Here is a 19507-nt window from a genome sequence, read left to right as displayed (position 1 = left end):
CTCATCCAGAGGGCTTAAAACTTCTCATGTCTGTTGAAATATATTCAGAGCCAGACTTTTCCGTGGCACAGGAGACCACAACAAACCTAAGAGCATTCAGCTGGGCCAAGACCACACTGGGGAGGCTCTCCCTGACAAAGCTGTGGCCATCCTCAGTGGCTTGGCCAGGCAGAGACCTCTCCTGCAGTCCTGTGGTGCCAAAACTGAAGGGCCACTGGCTCTTCTGGCTCAGGCAGTCACCACTGGTGATCCCAGCGGCTCCTCATGGGAAGCAGGAAATCAGACAGGTCCCTAATTACCTGGATCTGCCCAAGATTAGGAAATCGAGGGGAGGATGCTGGGCACTCCCCCCACCACTGCAGCAGACCAGCCCACATCATCCCTGTTTTTTGCTTCCTTCCCTCTGCTACCCATGGGAGAGGCAGCCCAGACCTCTCCTAATGGCACCAGGGAGCACCTTGGCCTCCCCTCCCACCAGACCTGCCCAATATGCATCCAGTTCCACATGGCCAGGTGAGCACAGCTCAGCAGCTCCGGGTGCTGGGAAGGAGGCCTCTGCTCTTGTGTGCAGTGGGCAGGGTGGAGGGAAGGCTTCCCTCCTGTCCTGCACACAGGAGCAGCTCTCCCAGAGGGAGCCAGGTCTGCATGCCTGCCCATGGCAAACACTTCTCAGCTGAGTGAACAGCACTTGTACAGGGAGACTGCTGCTCTGGTAGGCGCCTCTCACCTGCAGGCATGACCGTCCAGAGGTAACCTCAGCATAAAATATTTGCATTGAAGCCCACGCAAGGTATGATAATCTATAGCCCTTTTAATGCTTCCTTTCATGGTTTTTGAAGCTTCATCACTCTTCCTCTCCTCCCATTCGCTCCACCTTTCTCTCCCCACCTGTCCACAACATGTTTTGCTTCCTTTTCACTCTCACCCTGCCTTCATCCCTGAACCTCAGGTGACTGCTTCTGCAACCTGCAGGGACCCAGGCACCTAGAGACCTTTGCAAGTCTTCTTGAGACAGCAAAAACCCACCATTATTCCCACTTTAGACAACAGGGCCAGTGAGTTGCTCACTGAGAGACATCAGTGACCCAGAGGAGCGTGCACTCCCAGAGTCCTGGTCCAAGCCTTCTACTGCACCTGCCAGCCACCCCCTGTCCCAGTGTATCCTTTCCAACATATTGCTTAGGATCTTCTCTCTCGTTTCTTAGAGACTTTTCTCCCTTTCTTTGCTTCCACTTAACCTGCAATTATAGCTCATTGTTTCAGCTTGGACTGCAGGATCAGGACCCTAAAGTGTCTCTGTTGGGCCAAACCACAATCTTCCAATGTCAGGCTGCCCGGAAATGGCTGGGGGAGGAGAGGAAACCATGGACACGACATTTCTTCCAAGGAAAAACAATTGACTGTGTTAGTGTTCATACAAGCACATATCCCTGCTCTGCATCTGAAAAGCAAACACTGCAGCACAAAGAATCTTAAAAGGGGAAATGAAACAACTGCACTGACTTTTAGCACCCGGGCTCAGAAAATGCTGACCACTGAGCATGAAGAACCAGAAGAAAATAATTTGACTTTTAATAATCAAGTCCCCTTCTTTTAGACAGTGTCATCTATTTGAGCAAGACACAACAGGCAGTCAGTGTGCCAGGATATACCTTTCACACACTGCCCTCCTCCATATTGAGTTGCTATCCATAATTAACCATATATGTGTACATTGCTATGGCATAAGGATTGTGTGAATGTTCATCAGAACATCCTTAAGGCCACTTTCACAAGAAGCTCTGTTTAAAAAGGAAAAAAAAAAAAGGCAGAAGGGAAGGTTAACTCATAATTCCTGCAACCTTTCTAGCTCAAGGGCTCTGAATCAAAGGTCTGGCACAAGCATACTGCTGTAGGGAAAAGCTAAGATCCCGAGCAACCCCATCATCACCCTGGGACATCAGCACCCAGCATCTTTATATTGCTCAGAGGCAGGACCTCACCCTTCCTTCCTTCCCTGAGGGACCACAGCGGAGCCCAGTGGCCTTTCCCAAAACCTCTTCCCCTCCTGGGAATTTAGCCGGACACAGCCTGCATGTCCTGACAGGACATCCCGACAGGATCTGGGGAAGGCAGGACCTGTCCCACCCCACAACCTCAACCCAGGTGAGCTTCTCCGCAGACCCCTGTGCAGCAATCCTGGCAGAGGAGCTGCCGAGCTCTGTCACCATCACATCCCTCAGCCCCGAAGCGATGCCACAGAGAGATGCACGGGTGAGAGGGATGCCGGAATCATGACCTGGGCGATCTCTTCCACAGCTGTGTCCTTCGGGCGCTGGTCGGAGCGGCTCTAATCCTCTTACCTCCCCCGTGCCTACCTGCCGTAAGCCAGCAAGCTCCAGGGCTGGCAGCACCGGGATCGCGGCTCCTCCCGCGCCCTGCAGCACCTGCGGCGACCCCCGCCCGCCAGCCCTGCCCTGCCCTGCCCTGCCCTGCCCTGCCCTGCCCTGCCCACCCTGCCCTGCCCCGGCCCCGCTCGCACCCGCTGCCCGCGGGGGAGCTCCGGCACCGCCGAGGGCGCCGGGACCGCGGCCCGGGAAGGGCAGCTGGGCAGGGGGTGACGATTGGCGACAAGGAGGGGCGACGGCGAGACGGGAGGGGGTGTCTGGCGCTCCCAAGGGAGGCTCCCAGCCGCGGCTCCCGGGAGCGGCTCCTACCTGCGGGCGGCTCCGGCGGCGGCTCCGGCCCCGGTGGAGGCGGTGAGCGGGGGCCGGGCTGGGTCCGGGGGCCGGGCTGGGTCCAGGTCCCCGCCCCGCCTCGCCCCGCCCCGGACGGGCGGGACAGCGGCCGCCGCGGCCATCGGGGGCTGTAGTTGGTGGTGGAGGTCTTATGTCGCTCTGACCGCCGGGTTTGGGGCTGTGGGACGCGGCCGCGAACGCCCCGGCCCTTCAGAGCATCCCCCGGGCACGGCCAAAACCAAGCCCCGTGTCCGGCCGGGCTGGCCGCGGGCTCTCCCTGGCGCAGCCCAGTGCGGGGGTCCCTGCGCTGTGTCCCCGTCGCTGCCCGCCCTGCCCCGGCCCCGGCAGCACCTGCCCAGCCAGCACCTGCCCAGCCTGCGGCTCTGGGTGTGCCTTCTGCTCCAAACCCCAGGGGCACTGAGGAGGGCTCGCCACCCTATCTCTGCAGCCTTCCCGGGAAGCAGTGCCCATTTGGATTAGTATGTTGAAAGGCGTAGAAGAAGCAGCCACCCAGCAGCAAGAGACCCCAGGAACAGCCTGGGACATGTTGTTCTCTTCCACCTTTTTCCTTTTCCTACCAGGTGGTGGGCTTTGTGATCTCTGTAAAGTATCTCTGCAGTCGGAATTTTGAGAGGAAACGTTCCCAGCAAAACAACTCTGTGATAACCATTTGGGACTGTTTCCTGGGGTGGAGGGATCCCTTTGCTGCCTGACCTTCATGGTATTAAGTCAACGTGAATGCTACCACTTTCTTTTTCCTCTCCCTCCCCTCTCTGACAAGATGACTGATGGTATTTTTTGACAGTCTTGTTTCTTCTAAAATCCAAATAAGGCAGTACTTATGGAAAGTTTTGTCGTGGTGCTATCACTTATGAACTAACACAAAACAGATGCCTAAATCCGTGCCAGCCCCCAGAAGTGAGCTGAGTTGTACATCAGCACTTTATCAGTGTTTCATATACTGCCCTTCTAGTGACCAAGCAACACTCCTTCACCCTGCAGCTTTGGCCCTCATGGCACATCCTGAAGAGTTTTCATCTCTTTGATCCCGAGGGATTGAAAACCCCTCAAAGTGCTGATCCTCAGAGCAAGCACTACAACCAGCAGGCCCCCTGAGCCCTTACCAAAGTGGCTGCATCATCAAGGGAAAAGACAGACACTCTCACTGGAAGGCATGTGCTGTGTGTGCTTCTTGGTGTTTTAAAGGCTGAGGGAGCTATTTTTAGAGCGAAAAGAACATTCTTCCTGCTCTGGTATTTCAAATCTTGTGCTATCCTGGACTAATAAATGGTTCCTTGCAGCTTTTGCATTTTTGCAACCCCACAAAATCCAGAGATCTTGGTCAGTTTTTCCCTCTGTGTGCACCTGACACTGTCCCATGGCTCTGACACACACAGGAGCCACAACAAATGACTGCTGGGCACGGCATTCTTTGGGCAAGGAGGTGCTATCAACCCCCATGTCACCAAGAGAGGCCCCAAAATCAGGTGGCTGTAAAAAAGTATGCTGGAAGTATCAGCATTAGCCACATCCCTAACGGCAAGGCTTCCTGTGATAGCAAAAGTCAAGGAAACTTGCTTTAAAAGTAACAGAGGAGAGTTGTTTGAGTCTCAGTATCCCCTGGCTTTCAGCAGCTGAGGCTGAAGAAAACCTTCTGTCAAACAGGTGAGAAGTGACAACGCGCAGCCCCAGTGATTTTGGCCAGAAAGGAAAAGGCAGCAACTAATCAGAAACTGCCTTAGTCACTTCACCTCTGCTGTCAGCCAAAGCTGGAAGGAAAACAATGCACCATATGGGATTTTAAAGCAATTTCATTTTTGGTAAACTCTGAGTGTCTGAGACATTTTGTTCACAGCTTTTTTTTCGAGCAGATGGTGTCCCTGTGAGTGCTGGAAAATGCACGATGCTGACAGGCCCACCAAAAACCTCTCGCAAATTAAAAAATCACAGCTTAAAAAAAGGGTACAGCCTGGGGACAACAGCCATGTGCTGGAGCACACCCAGTGCAGGAAGCAAGAGAGATGCAGGGAGGCATCAGCCATCAAGGGATGGTGTTACCTAGCTCCATGGAGATATTTCCTACAATCCCTTCTTCATGGGACAGCAGTCCCATGGGAGGAGCAGCCCCTCTCCTGTGAAACTCAACCTGCAGCATCCCCCTGTCAAGGGCTGTGAGGGTGCAAAGGGAGGTAGGGCACATGGGCATGTTTCTTCTGAGCTACATCCCACAATAATGCTCCCCCTGCCTCCCTCACAGTAATACTGCACATCCCAAATCCCACTGCAAGCCCACATTGACCTGTAGAAAGAGATTTTCCTCCCACACGTCCACCAACACTACCTTGGCAAAAAGTCAAGAAGCCATAAGTACATTCCCTCCTCTTGTTTGGGGTTACCCACCACCTGGCTTTCCCAGGGGTGGGTGTGCCAGAGGCTGACACTGGTGTCCCTCCCTGCTAAGCCCATGACTGGGAAGACACAATTGCAGTGACACTGGTGGGCAGACGTGACAACGCTCCTGGGACGCCGTGAGCAGCGCGTGACTTCTCCTGTCCCAGCCTACACTGGGTTTTCCTGCTGGGCCACTGAGACCCACTGGGGATGTGCCTGGCAATCTGCCTGGCCTGGAAAGCCAGCCTGCTCCAACGCAAGCGAATGTTCACAGTTATGGCTTTGCTTTGCTGCCTGTTCATTAGTATTTCCTCCCACTGGTGCATTACAGCACGTGCACATTCCCTGTCCAAATTCCACCACGTAAGTGCTCTTCACGGGGACCGAGCTGTGCGCCATCTCACATCTGCTTTCTTCCTTCCAGGGACAGAGAAGTGGGAATTCTGAGCCTCCGTGTCTTGACATCAAGTAGGAGGATCAGGCCTCGGAGGTATTTTGCTTTTCATGTAAAAGAGAGGACTACCACAGGCCTAACCTCTGCCCTTGCAGACCTCACTCACAGCCCAGGAAGAATCAAAGCAACCTCATGCTCCCCTAGTTACAGTCCTTCCCAGATTGATATTGCCACTGGAGGCTGGCTGTGGTTATCCAGGCCTGTTTTTCTGGGGAGGAAAAGGTACACAGAGGTGAGGAAAACAGAAAAGGGAATTGCTTTGAGTTTCTTTTCATTCCTGGGAAATACATGTCTTCCGAAAAAGTATATTTACCACCTGTTTTTCATGTCCTGCTCCTTTCTGCTCCAAAGCTGGAGTGAGGCCTGGCAAGAGACATCACCCACCCAGAAACAGGAGTGGTGAGGTTAAATACAGCATGGGTTAAATGGGGGTAATACTGTCAAAAACCAGTTAAAACTGCTTCTCAGTTTAAGTGTTAACCCTCGTTTCATTAGCCAGATCATCTCTTACCAAAGCCATCTGTTCTTTTGTCCAGATTTTTAAATATTGTGATAGACTTCCTAACTCCAAATGCCCTTGGCTTGGCTTTGAGAAGGTGTGCTAAGGGTTGCTGGAGAGGCAGTCACCTGCAAAGGGCACTCTCTCACCCTAAGGAATATCCCCAGATCCCAACCCTCCAAGATGAACTGCTCCCTCTTCCCAGCTCGCCTACATAATCCCAACTGAGTAAAATTCACCTGGATTTGGGAATGGAGCAGCAAATTGAAGAGACCCACTACATCCAACTGCAACCAAGTGACACCATTTAAATGTTAGGAAGGGAAATGGAACAAACGGAAAGTTACAATATTTTTTTTTACATAAAAAGAGAAGTCAGAAAAAAATTACTGCTGTGCTAGCAAATACATGGGATAAAGAGGACTTGCACTCAAGGCAGTCAGGGTGCGAACTCTGGGGAGGAAACCTTGATGTGCCAGGGTATGCAAATCATCTGCTGCAGACTGGCATGCCTTGTCCCCAAGAGGTACATGTTCTGACCTGGCAGAAGAGCAGTCCCATATGAAGCACAGAAAATGATGGGGGGAAAATAAATTTTTTTATTTTTTTTTTAAGGATAATGAGATTGTGTAAAATAATTATTTCCTGTTATGGTGCTATAAACACTAATGGAATTGTGTCAGCCAGGAAAATTTAGTACCCCCGGTAAATACCAAGGTTAGGTACACTGTGCAGAGATGGTAGACACCATTTCACCTACATTTTTTATCTGTGCTGCTCACTGGAGCTTTCCCCCCAGGCATTTTCAAAGGCCTGCAAAAGGGGATTTTATGTTTTTACTGTTCTGCATGCAGGCCTTGCTGCTCATCTTCTTCTCTTGGGCAGTAAGATAGATTTTTAAAAATGCAGCTTGTGTGGGGCAATACCTTTACCTGCACTGGGGCCAGACCTTTGCTCCTTGCCCTTTTGCCTGTAGCCCCAGCTTGGCCATGGCTGGTGCAGGAAGGGAGGGGCAGTGGCAGAGCTCCTGGCACGAGGCTGCAAACCGCTTATCTCCCTGGAACTCACAAGTGTGGCTGTATCAAAGCCAGCAGGTCAAGGTGGAAATGGTTGCAGCTGGGGCACAGAGTGGTTGGACAGACCTGCTGGGGTCATTTGACTGCAAAACCGGGGTGGAAATTCTTTAAGCATTTTCTCAGAAAAAGCCTAAATCAGTGTTTAACTCTCCAGGGAGCGGGCAGCAGGGGATGCATTCAGTAAAAGCAGCACACCTCATGTGTGAGGGGTGATTGAAACAGCAAAACCCTCCAAACCATCCAGTGGGCAACTCTGCCCATGCAGGGGCACCCCAGGAGTTTTGGATTTTCCCCCCTATTGTCCCCCTGTTTAGTGGGGCTGGTGTTGCTGGGTATGAGCCCCTGGATGCCAGAGGTTTCTGCTCCCGGGCTGGGCACAGCTGAGTCATTGCAGGAGCCAGAGCACATGGGCACATGTTGGCAGATGCCTCCTTTCCCGCTGGGCTCTGCCTTCAGTTTTGCTTTTACTTCTTTTAAAATAAGATCTTAAGGGAAATTGCACCATGATTCCCAGAAACACCCCAGAAGGTGGTAACACCCTAGGAGACCCTTTCTATGTAAGGGTGCAGCTACCAAACAGCCTAGGAGCAAAAATATCAAGGTAATACAAGTCCAGCCTAGCCATGCTTTTGGGAGCTGATATACTGTCAACTGATAAAAATCTCTCCAAACTGAGAGACCTCCTGGCTGCAAATAACCCAAACATTGGCTAACCACAGCCCATAGGTCAGTCACCGCATTTCCAGCGTGGCGTGGACTCCCAGGCTCATGCGGACACAGGAGACCTTTTAGAAGATCTTTTTTTTTTTTTTTTTTCCCTAGGAGCCTCCTACACCAGCTGCTGAATGTGATACCTGAAGTCAGGCCACATTTCCCATCTGCTGGGCTTATTTCTAGAAAGCTGTGTTCTGGCTGCCGGCCAGAGGACAGCAGTCGCCTTGCGCTTTGCAAGCTGCAGAGACAGGGATGCAGACACCAAAGGGGCTCACCAGGGAACTGCAGAGCCACTGGAGGAAGTGGGCAGAAATCCGCCCCTCATGCCTCAAGAGCAGCCTCCTCTGCATCCCCACACGCCTTCCCCACGCCCCCCAACTCCAGCAATCCACTACTTTCACCAGGTGTTTTTAAGATGGCTCAAGGATATGGTGACCCGCTCAGAGCTCACCACCTGCCCTTTTCTCACCCCAGCTCTACAAGTGCCAAGTGAAGTTTTTGTGCTGCTGCACAGGACCCTGCACAGCCCCCAGCCCAGTGGTCCAGAGCAGGACTGCCACCAGCTTTCCTGAGCACTGCAGCAGGGGCTGTCGGGCAGGAGATGGCACAGGAGAGGTCTGCTCCACTTGGCTGCTTTTCAGGGAACTGCAAACCCTGATGCATTTCTTCAGCGCCAGTGCTCACCCTGTCACTGCAGCACCTTTGTCAAGGTATAACTTCAGCCCCAGCAGGTTTTGCTCACGCTTGCCTCCTGCTCCAAGGATTACCCCAAAGCAGCCCAGCCCGTGGGCTGCGGCAGAGCTGGGGTTAGACAGAGCCTGGATGTTCCCCTGCAGTCAGCCACCACAACCTCGGTCTCACCCCACACCGTGGCAGTGGTGTTTGTACACAGCCCTGAGTGGGGGCGGGTTTCATCACTGTTTGCATGGTCAAGTACACTTTGTAAGTTACAGATTAAATCCTCCCTTAGCAATTGTGCCAAGTGCCAGGGCAGGCACAGCGCTCCCTAGAGCCAACTCAGAGAGCAGGTGACCTGCTCGGGGGGTTCTGCTGTGGAAGGAGCACACAGCTCCAGAGCCAACACTGCACTTCCTAAGGGCCCCACTAGTTCTGGGAAAAGAGGTAAAACAGATGCAGTCCCTGCCCTTGTGCCAAAGCTGAGAGCCTGGAAATGCTCAGTGCCACACGGCATGGGGCAAAGCACAAACGCCTCTTGGTCCTGGTCCTAGGTGGTGTTATTCCAGATGGTTCAGTGTGCTGAGAACAGAGCTGGACACAACAGAAGATCAGGCACTCTCAGACCGTCAGGTCTTAGATGACAGTCATTGTATCCTTGGATAAGTCCAGCCTATAGCCAGCCACTGATCCACCAGCAGTCCTTCAACACTTTTGTCACTGCTCAGAAACCACCAGCAGGGTCCTTAACTACCAGATCAGCAGGAGAGGTGCCAAAGTCCACAGAAATAAGTGCCTTACTGGGGCTTCACAACTTCCCCACATCACTGCATGCAGCTGTGAATTGATCCAGCAGCTCCCCTAGGAGGTGGCTGGGACACTTCCTGCCTCCCAGAGACCCTACATCTTCTTGAGGAAGGGGAGAATACACTACAGAACATGATCAAAATTATTTAAAAAAAACAAGGCAAAACAAATTATTCAAAAAGTTCAAAACAAACCCATCCCCACCCCCCCCAAAATCCAAACAAATAACAAAAAAAGGAAATGCATGGAAGGATTCCTTGTTTTACCAAAATTTGAAGCACCCTCTTCAGAAATCCTCTTTAGGAATCTTCTTGCAAAAGCTAGCTGACATTTTTTTTATCAACTCCACCACATGGAGAAGTTAATTTACAGAAACAGGAACTCAGGTAGTGTAAACTTTAAGATAAGGCATTTGATGGAGGAGCTTTTCCTTTTCTAAATGATGTTTATTTTCAGTTTTTCAAAACCAGGTAACTTGCCAACAGTTTCAACACCAATCTCAGATCCCTGAAACCCACTGGAACTGCTGCTGCTTCTGAAGTCTTACACCTGGGGAGGGGGAATATTACCTTGTTGTACTTTCAGGTAGTCAGAGAGGTTCAGAACAGCATGTACCTCTTTGCAAGGCCACTTAATGCTTCTTATACCACATACTTGATGAGAATCAGCTTAAGGAAGTCCAAGTAACAGCAGCACAAAAGAAAAATGATAAAGATCAACAGGAAGTTGTCTCCTAGTGCCCGTGAAGTGCGTTCACGGCAGCTCTCCAGTCAGGAAATTGCACAAACGAAACGATGGGAGCGCCAGCGAGATCAGGCACTTGCACATCTTCCAAGCTTCCTACACCCAAACACCAAGTCCAAACCCATCACCTGCATCACCCTGCAGGCAGGTTTCCTGTGGTTTCTGCCACTCTCCAATGGCCTGTTGACTGGACAAAGATGGAAGCAACAGTGCTTATCTTTCTAAACAGCAGGAGGTCAGAAGCCTCTCAGCTCTGGGACCCTGTTTGTTTGGTCAAAGTGTTGTCCTGCAGTCACATTGGGCTGATATTTTTCTATTAAAGTGGGATTTTCACGTGCAAGAACTTGCCACAGTTTTCTTTTAAGCTTATGTCAGCTTCAATTTTCTTTTTTCCCCTCTATCAGCTTGGCCACTACTCCCAAAGTAATCAAATCTCTTGGTGCCCTTCCGTGTGACAACCTCCTCTTCCACTGACATTCAGAAATGCTGAGGGGGTAGGTATTTTGAAAATGCTGCAGCAAATGAGAAGCTGGAAATGCCAAGCAAAACCCTGCTGTAATTCTGATGTGAGATGCACAAAGCCCTTCGCTCTGGGAGATGTTTCAAAACAAGACACGGCGGCCAGTCTAACTCGTAACTGTTTATTGTAAATCACTCAAGAGTTTACACATCATTAATGACAAAATAACACTTTTAAAACACCTGCTGGATGAAAGACAGAATAAAGACAACTCTTTTATATTATATGGCATCATTTAAAAAACAAGAAACAGAACAAAAAAGAAACCATTTTATTTTTTTTTCCCCACTTTTGCATCTTTCCTGAAAATATCTGGGCATGAGTCTCAGTTATCTCAAGACCTCTGCCTTGCCCAGGGCATGAGGCCGTGTGGCTGGGAAACAGGCACTCCTTCTCCAAGGGGCAAGGCAGTGACCTTCCTTATAAATGAAAATCATGCCCTCTATCTTCAAAAGTGCTCCAGTGCTGACAGTACAAAGCCTCTCTCCTGCACTGGCTAACATCTAACACAAAGGGCTATATGTCCCATTAAATCCACATGCCTTTTTTTTCTTTTTTAATACTTTTTTCCTTTTTTTTTCCCTTTTTTTTTCTTTTTTTTTTTTGTTAAGCAAGGCAACTGTTAAAATTCAGAAGCTACATAACTGTCTTTATATTTTGCTCAGAAACCAATGGATGTTGCATGCAGCTGAAATATTAGTACAGACTCTGACTTAGATAAAGGTCAGCTTTCTAAGACCCGCTAGTCAAAGGCAGAAAAAGAAATTAAGAGGCCTCTTGTGCAAAAGGAGCTAAAATATGCATGCATTGATGGCCATGACTGATTAGAATACAACTTAGGTCTCCAAACATTGAAACCGAAGCTTTATTTGGCTTAAGACATGGTTGAGCTCTATACATTTACAATTACAATGTATATGTGACAACAAAGGAATCATCTCCATATAGCATCAGTTGGTATTTTGGCCTGTATAGAGACTAGTTTTTAACACAAAAGCCTGCTCAGCAATAAATGTTTTTCATATTTAGCAAAGACAGCAGTGCACTGGGCTGGCTAACAGGGCTAACAAAAAGAAGAAAGCAGGTTTTCAAACTAACATTTAACTAAATTTGGGGTGATTTTTCCCCTTGGACATACTGTTTCGTCATCGGTGCTGTTACTGTCCTTTCCATTAGTATGTAGCTGACACAGCACATCGGGCCCTGCCCCAAACCCTCGAAAGATGCGTCTCAAAAGCATATTTGATTAACAGTAGAAACAAAAACCTCTCCTAACTGCACTTGGAAAGGACAGTTAGTTCCTTCAACCTGCCAACGTTTACCATGAACAAGCAAATTACAACGAATCTCAGACATGAACTACAGTGACTAAAATCAAATCTCTCTCCTGTTTAACTGCAATATTAAATAATATGTAACATTTTTACACTTAATAGTCTTAAGTTTGGACATAAGACAGCTAATAAGGAGGGAAAAAAAAAAAAAAGCTGTGGCTGAATCTGTTCCTGTGGTATTAATTCAGCCCAACTGATCTGAAAAAAAGTAATTTTACCAAGAGGTAAATCCACCACAGGCACGGGGTTGCACTCACACCCACCCACCCACGCGTACAGCAGCGCTGGCACAGCAAAGCGTTACTTTTCAGGCACTGCCATCTCCGGTCCTTTCTTTGCGAGCCTGGATCATCTCCTTCGGAGCCTGCTTGCGGTCAGTGACCAACCCCAGCCAAAACATGAAGTCAATGAACCAGGTGGTGGGGTTGAACTTCAGGCCCAGCTCGCTGGCCGAGTAGTCAAATGGGAAGGTGTGGTGGTAGTTGTGGAAACCCTCACCTGGAAAACAGAGAGGGAGTTTAAAGACCACATGGCTGGCACTTCTATCAACTCAGGAACACGCTCAGGTGGGACATCCCAACACCCATTTCCCAAGTCTTGCATCTAGTGGAGGTTATGCTCCACTGCAGATACGGGAGACCTCTGGGGCAGACCCACACCATACTCCACTTCAGTGCTCTGGGCTTTCCTCCCCAGTAGGAAGGGGCACGTCCCACCCCTCACACTCAGGGAAGAAAGCCATAAGTGCTTCAAGAGGGGATGCACAACTGAGTAAGAAGCAGGGTCACTTACTTCTGCTGCCCTATCCCCAGCCAGCTGCTGAGGAGAGGATTGCTACTGTGTGCTAACACCTCTCTTCCCAGAGACTACGTGACACTACTTCAACGTAAAACAAGGCAGCCTTCCTCTACGACGCGCAAGCTCCAGCCTCCTCCAAGCCCTGGAGTCCAAGTGGTGTCCAGCTGCAGGTGCCCAAAGCCCCAGCCAGGGCGAAAGGGGATGGGACGTGGCTCTTGAGTTTGCAAAGCTCTGCCCAGGGCTGCTGCACTTACCAATGGCTCCCAGCGTGACCAGGGTGTTCTGCCGGGGGTTGATGTACTTGTCGTAGGGGCGGTTGCCGTACATGTGGGCGGCGCTGTTCACCAGCCAGGTGACGTTGAGGGAGATGGTGTAGCGCAGGATGGAGGCGAGGAAGTAGGCGTTCCACAGGCTCTCGCCCCAGAGGTACCACGGCACAAAGGTGGGGATCACAAAGCACATCAGCACGACCGAGCTCTTGTAATACCTGCCGGCGGTACAAGGCAAGAAAGGAAAAAAAAAAAAGACGAGGAAAGAAAAGGACACGGTTACCGTGGTGGGAACGACAGCTGGGGTGAATGGGGCTAGGCCTCTGGAGACGTGGCTCTGCCAGAAACACCTCGCATAACCTGGGCTGGCCCCACAGCGGGAGCAGCAGGGAACATTTCAGACATCCACAGTCATGACACAATTTTTCCAAGAGCAATTCAAAATGCCAAGAGTACCCAAACCCCCAAAGCAGCAGGTAACACTGAAGCTGAACAGCTGAGACCCAGTCCCAGAGCAAACCTCCCAGGCAGACTGAGCACCTTTAAACCTGGGGAAGTGCAGAGCTGGCTGCACACCCAGGGTCTAGGGTCCATCTCTGGGACTGTAAAAGCCCAGGGCTTGGCAGAGCTGTGTCAGAAACACACTCACTACTAAGAGCCAGCAAAGGCTTCCCCTGTGCTCCAGTCAGAAGGGAACCCACAGCACAGGGCAGGAGCACCTCCTTTCTACACCACTGCTGCTGTGTGAGCTCCAACAGTGGCAACACACCCAAAGCACCTGCTGAGAGACCACGGGCAAAACCTGCCAAGGGTAAGGAGAAAGACGCACCTTGGCCTGGGGGCCAGGAGGACTGGCTGGCAGAAGCCTTGATGCTCCTCCATACACTGGACAAAATCAGTGTTCAGTGCAAAATGGGGAGGGAGGGAGCTGAACAGTCTGAGAACAAACAGGAAAGCTTCACAGTACAGCTAAAGCCACACACCCAGATGGGGCAGGGAAGAGAGAGTGTAGAATGCACGGAGCACAGAGGTGAAGAACAGGAGAAACAAAGAGAAAAGTCATGCTGGGTATATTAAGCCAAGTCAAGTGCAGACAAGGAAAAGCTCAGCAAGAAGTGGGGAGACAAAGCCAAAATCAAAATCTGAAGTAAATGGCTCTAAATGGAGAATGGGCTAACAGTGCTCAGAAGCAGAGAGCAGAAAGACAGCGCAGCTTGGGAGCCACCTACAGTGTGTCCACCACTCCAAGGGAAACAAGGTCTGCCTTCCCCACTGGGCCCTTATAACTCCCTCCAGATTTACTACAATGACCCTGTGGTATCATCATCAAAGCAAGCTGCCACATGAAACTAGAGTGGTAGGCTGAGGTGACAGGACTCTGAAGGGTGCAGAAAGAAAAGAAATGCAAAGTAAGACCCATCTTATTTGTGCCCATACGACAGGTTTAAAATAGATCTCTGCTTTTGCTGAGTTTTCTGGAAGGGATGAGGAAGAACAGAGTTTGGATTTGTTGAACAATTATCAGAACTTTGCATTTGCTGAAAGTTTTTCAGGTAGGACGAACTGTCACATTGGTTTGACAAAACCAAACAATTTTCAATTAAAACCACAGAGCACTGGAAAAACATTAATATTAGCAGTGCTTTTGAAAGGAAGAAAGTTTTTGTGAACATAGTTCTCATCTGTAACACCTCAGCGAGTTTTGATCATCTTGTATAAGAAATAAATCAACTTCTTGCCTTGCAAGTTCTTTGTTTGGTACTTTTGTTGGTGTTTCGAGGTTGTGCCTCATATGCTGGGCTCCATAAGGAGATCTGCAGCTCTCCAGCAACACCAGCCATGGGGAAAAGAGAGCATCTTCTCAGCTCTCTCACAGAACTCTGTCTTCACTTACCTGAGCCAAGGCCCTCCAAGGAAACAAGTCCCCATTCTTTGCTCCACCCAAAGATAACAAATAATTTCCCACTCATATGACTGACTTTTGATAAGGTTTGCAAACCTCATAAATTCAAGGCCGGGATTTAAGTAGAGATGGGGGAGAAAAATACTTTCCAGTCCATAAAACTCCTTCAAAGTTCAAAGCCTCTACCACTCTGGGAAAATAAAATAAAATATGAAAATAGTTTATCAGGCAGCAATAAAAGTATTCTGTGAGTTGCAAGAAGCCCAGACTGAAGCCTTTGATGAAGACATGCTGAACAGCATATGAACATCTGAACAGCACTTGACTACATTGTCTCCCTTTGACAGAAACATCCACCCTGGAATAAGAAACCTCCTTACCTGGAGTTTGGGGGCACCAATATCTCAATACATGCTTGGGGAACAGCACTTGCTTTCACCATGTGAAAACTCTGTCACGAAGACACTTCACCTGTGAGCTTCTCTCTCACATCACATGCAGGATTAGTGCTCTGTTATTCACAGAGGGTAAACTTTGCTGTCAGTCATGCCTGGAGCAGTGCTCTGATTTCAGCTGAAGTGATGTGGTTTTAAACTGATTGAATGGTACCTTATACACAACTCAGCAGCACCACTATATTCAGCAAAGTTAAAAATTTGGCCTTAAAACAAAACGTGACAAGAAGGATTTATTATAATTCTTACTGATCTGACCTGCCAGGTTTTCCATGCTGTCAAAAAACCCCAACATTTCAACCTTGTAGAAAGGAGAAACTCAAATTCTGATTCCCAGATAAGGGAAGGTAAACTCCAAAGTCCTAAATTCAAATCCAGAGCAAAGACATTTGCAAAGATACAACTTCCCTGCAGAAAACGTGCTTCTTCACTTCTTCACTTCTTCACTTCTTCACCTTTGCAGCATAACCAAAGCAGTAGAGCCTCCTTCTCATGGGATGCTGTTGTCTTGGAAAAGGTAATAACCAAGAGCAGCTGCAGCAAACTGCATGGAAGCTGTTGCAAACAGGCACTGCCAACTGAGGAACCAGCAAAAGCAACCATATGTGGAGGGCAGTATTCCTCACTCCTTGAGCATTTCCAACACAAGGTTAATTTTTGCATTAGAGAAGTCTGTGCATTAGCAGAAAAAAACTGATTTCTAGACTCCACTGACTGCTCCCCTCACCCAGAAGATACACAGAAATGGCCTTATGCAATTTTCCAAAGTGCCTGGATTAAATGCTTGCAGGCAGAAAGAGTCTTCTTGTGCCTAAAGCAAGAGGACAAAGAACGTCGCTCACTTCCCATCTCTCTTAGCATGTGTAGCAAACTGAATTAGGCCTGTGCTAATTCCCAAGGGAGATAATTAATCCTGTGCAGAATGGCAGTCTTGGGAGTGGAAACGCTTGGCCTGCACTGGCCCACGGGTGCCAAAGATGACTTTGCAGAGTAAAATGTGCACTTCTGCACTAAGGCAGTTAGTGATTACAGCATTTGCTCCTATGATAAAGCAGAAGGCCAAGATCCGAGCAACTTCTGCCACAGCTGTTTTCATAACCAGCCCTGGCTTTTTAGAAAAGCAGAGAGACAAGGACAGGACTCGCTGCTCATGCGGCAGGGCCCGTAAGGACAGTCAGCAAGTTTCAGCCACATGGCAACAGTGGGGGCCAGAGGGAAGGCAGTCCTAACACCTGCCATCAAGGTGGCAGGGAGGGGGGATACCTCAGGGGAGAAAAGGGAGAGATAAAAATAGGGAATCGGCCACAACTAGACAAGCAGGCAGAAGGATCTCGCCACCCCCACCTCACGTCAGGGCCCAGCGCTCTCGCTCTCACTTACTTTCTTTGGAACCTGACGACAGGGTCATCCAGCAGGTCAGTGAAATCCAGCTTCCTGCCCTTCTCTATGACGTCCCGGTGCTTGCGCACGAAGAGCCAGCCGATGTGGGAGAAGAAGAAGCCGCGGCGGGCGTTGTGCGGGTCCGCGTCCGTCTCCGAGTACTTGTGGTGCACGCGGTGGTCGCGGCTCCACTCGTAGATGTCGTTCTGCACAGAAAGCGTGGTGGGCTGAGAGGAGAGAGGCCGGGCAGCGCAACCTCCAGCTCCTTCCCCACACAGTGGCAGCACCAAGCCCCTCTCTGACGCTGCTCAAGAAAGGTTATTGACTAAAAACATCCTGAGGGACCCCGGCTTTGCTGACAGACAGCCCATCACACTGCCCCCTGTCAGAACGGGACCTGCTCCAGGAACTGGTGGCACAGACTGGACATGTCCCAGGGCTGGAGATGGCTGGAAGCCAGCAGCCTCTTGGGAGTTACCACCATCAGACCACCCTGGTGCTGTGCCCTCCCTGGGTATTTGCTGTCTGAGTCACCATCATCGGTCCACCCTGGGTGTTTGCTGCCTGAGGATGGACGCTGGGCTGAAAGAACAGGGTACATACACGTTTACATTGTTATTTTAAGAACCTGCCATGGGGGAGCTTGCATATTTATTTTCAGGGGACTACTGTGCAGAGGCTCTTAGGTCTGGCATACTTTTCCTGAGCTGGTTGCAGCTGGTTACCACTGACACCCTCCAGGCACAAACACAGCCCTGAAAATGGGACAAAGCTTGTGGATCACTACAACTACTGTAGTGTACAACATTACACTGAAATGCCTTATGGCTGTAAAATTTCACGCTTGGATCTATAAAGAGAGACTTTCTGAGTTTACTGAGCAGAAGGGATTTCAGCCTCCCAATTTGTTCTGCAGGATGCACTGGCTGAATGCACTGGACTAAACTGGTGGCTTTTGCAGTGGTGCCAAGCTATTAGTGCAGGGCATTGTAAGCACGTACAACACTTGCAAAACCTCAGGCCACATACTCATGTATGAATTGAATTGCTCAGCACCAGCACCAAAACATGGAAATGTTAGTTAATGCTCACAAGAGTGTGAACTTTAACTGGAAAGTTCTTAGCAGAGTGTGCTTTCCTCTGCTATTTCCATCTTTGCACACTCAGGGAGGTACCCAAGCAGTAATACCCAAAGGAGGGAAAGGCTTGGGTTAATTTTAAGAACAGCACCCACAACCACCAACCACAGCAGCTCTGCTCCCAGGAGAACTGGGCAAACCATTTGCAGTGTCTCTGAAGTAAGTGCAGGGCACCAGCCATCGTGGCACTGAATATACCACAGGACACAGCAAGCACAGGCTGATGGCAACTGTCTGTATCTATATTTTGTGAGACAAAAGCCCTATGCTGAAAGCATTGCAGAAATCATTGCTCTTTCTCTCAGCTACCAACATTTGAGAGAAAGCACTGGAGGGGACTCCAGGAACAACTGCAAAGAGCAGCTAAAGAATCCAGCTCAGATGCCTCCATGTCCAACTGCAGCTTTGCAGAAATGCTCTCTGCCTGCAAGAGCACACAAGGGACAAGTGAGGAACAAAAGCCCCAGAGAGATCTCAGCTCCACTGCACTCAGTTTTGCTCAGCCCTGTTCTGTTGTCATGTCATGAACACAGTGATGCTGGGAGTGGGCTGGGGATGAGGGGAACACTTTTCTGCAGCACTGACTCATCTAAGCCATTGAGAGGAGGCAGTGAAGATCAGCCCCTTGCCAGCATTCCAGTATGTTGCATCTTAACTATCCCTTTGCATGAGAAAACAAAGCAAACTGAGTGAAGCAAAGGAAGCCACCAAAGTCCTCAGTGAAATCAAGGGGAGACCTTTACCTTCCTGGAGAAATCAAAGGGAATGAAAACCTCTACACTGCTTCACTTGCCTTCAGTGAGAATATCCATATGACTGGAAAATGCCAAGATTAAGTAATTTAAAAATAAAACGGGGTCATGCAAGAAGCACATTTAGAAAAGGTCCTCTTTCTTAACCAGAAATAATTTTTCAAGTGAGAAAATTGATCAGTTTGTCACAAGAGCACCTGATAAATTATTTGTGGGACAGCAGACAACCAGGAAAAGCAATGATACCGTGAGAAATTACCTTGGCTTTTCATACCACAGCAAACACCTGCAGGGCTGGCAAAAGACATGATACCCCAGATGAAAGGGTTAGGAAGCTGTGAAACAACTGAAATGAATCTAATTAAAACCCACAAAGGCTAAGAGGAAATAAAGGCCAGAGGCCAGAATTGTTGACAATAAATACACCAAAAGCTGGAGCACAGCATGTGTTAAATATGCTCCGAGCGTATAAATAGCAACCAGTTTTTAGGAACACATAACTTTTGATCAAGTTTCAGGTATGCACAGGGGTGAAATCCCTTCCAAAGCAGAGAGTGACAGTATCATGCTGTGACAGTGATGCAGACATGAGGTTTCATTAAGCATTCCCTTAATAAACCTGCAGACTGAAAGGTGTCAGTAGACTGGGCTATGAAACAGTCTCAGTGTGCTAACACATTTCCATACGGCCACTCTTGCTGTGCACAAATGCACCCAGCACAACCTCAGCTGAACAACACAGCTTGTGTCACAGCGATGGCATCAGCACAAGGCAGTGAGCAGTGGAGACACCAGCACGTCCCAGCTGAGATGCTGGAACTTAAAAGACGAGGAGATCGATAAGCCGGGTATTACCTATGTCTGAAACAGACATGTGACA

The 19507-nt window shown here is 49.5% G+C and overlaps 2 protein-coding genes across 5 annotated transcripts in view; both read right to left on the bottom strand.

Moving 5' to 3' along the window:
- Positions 1-8719, bottom strand: part of TMEM150C (transmembrane protein 150C) — a 29202-nt gene extending 20483 nt beyond the window's left edge. For 2 of the 4 annotated variants that reach the window (XM_051768082.1, XM_051768086.1), the window contains exon 1: positions 2697-2801. The gene's annotated coding sequence lies outside the window, so the exon portion shown is untranslated. Of the gene's footprint in view, positions 1-2357; positions 2419-2696; positions 2802-8535 lie in introns of those variants that run through there. The other 2 variants (XM_051768084.1, XM_051768085.1) reach the window with 2 other exon arrangements.
- A 1978-nt stretch (positions 8720-10697) lies between these two features.
- SCD5 (stearoyl-CoA desaturase 5) overlaps positions 10698-19507 on the bottom strand; it is a 31532-nt gene continuing 22722 nt past the window's right edge. The window contains exons 3-5 of the mRNA XM_051768036.1: positions 16737-16942; positions 12984-13216; positions 10698-12429 (exon numbers count right to left, since the gene is read on the bottom strand). Coding sequence (XP_051623996.1) covers positions 12239-12429; positions 12984-13216; positions 16737-16942 — 630 coding nt within the window. The 3' untranslated portion in view covers positions 10698-12238. The remainder of the gene's footprint in view (positions 12430-12983; positions 13217-16736; positions 16943-19507) is intronic.

Source organism: Manacus candei, unplaced genomic scaffold, assembly GCF_025592945.1.
Source record: "Manacus candei isolate 608988 ecotype Guabito, Panama unplaced genomic scaffold, ASM2559294v1 h1tg000092l, whole genome shotgun sequence".
NCBI classification, from domain to species: Eukaryota; Metazoa; Chordata; class Aves; order Passeriformes; family Pipridae; genus Manacus; species Manacus candei.
This window is presented reverse-complemented; position numbering and strand designations above follow the sequence as displayed.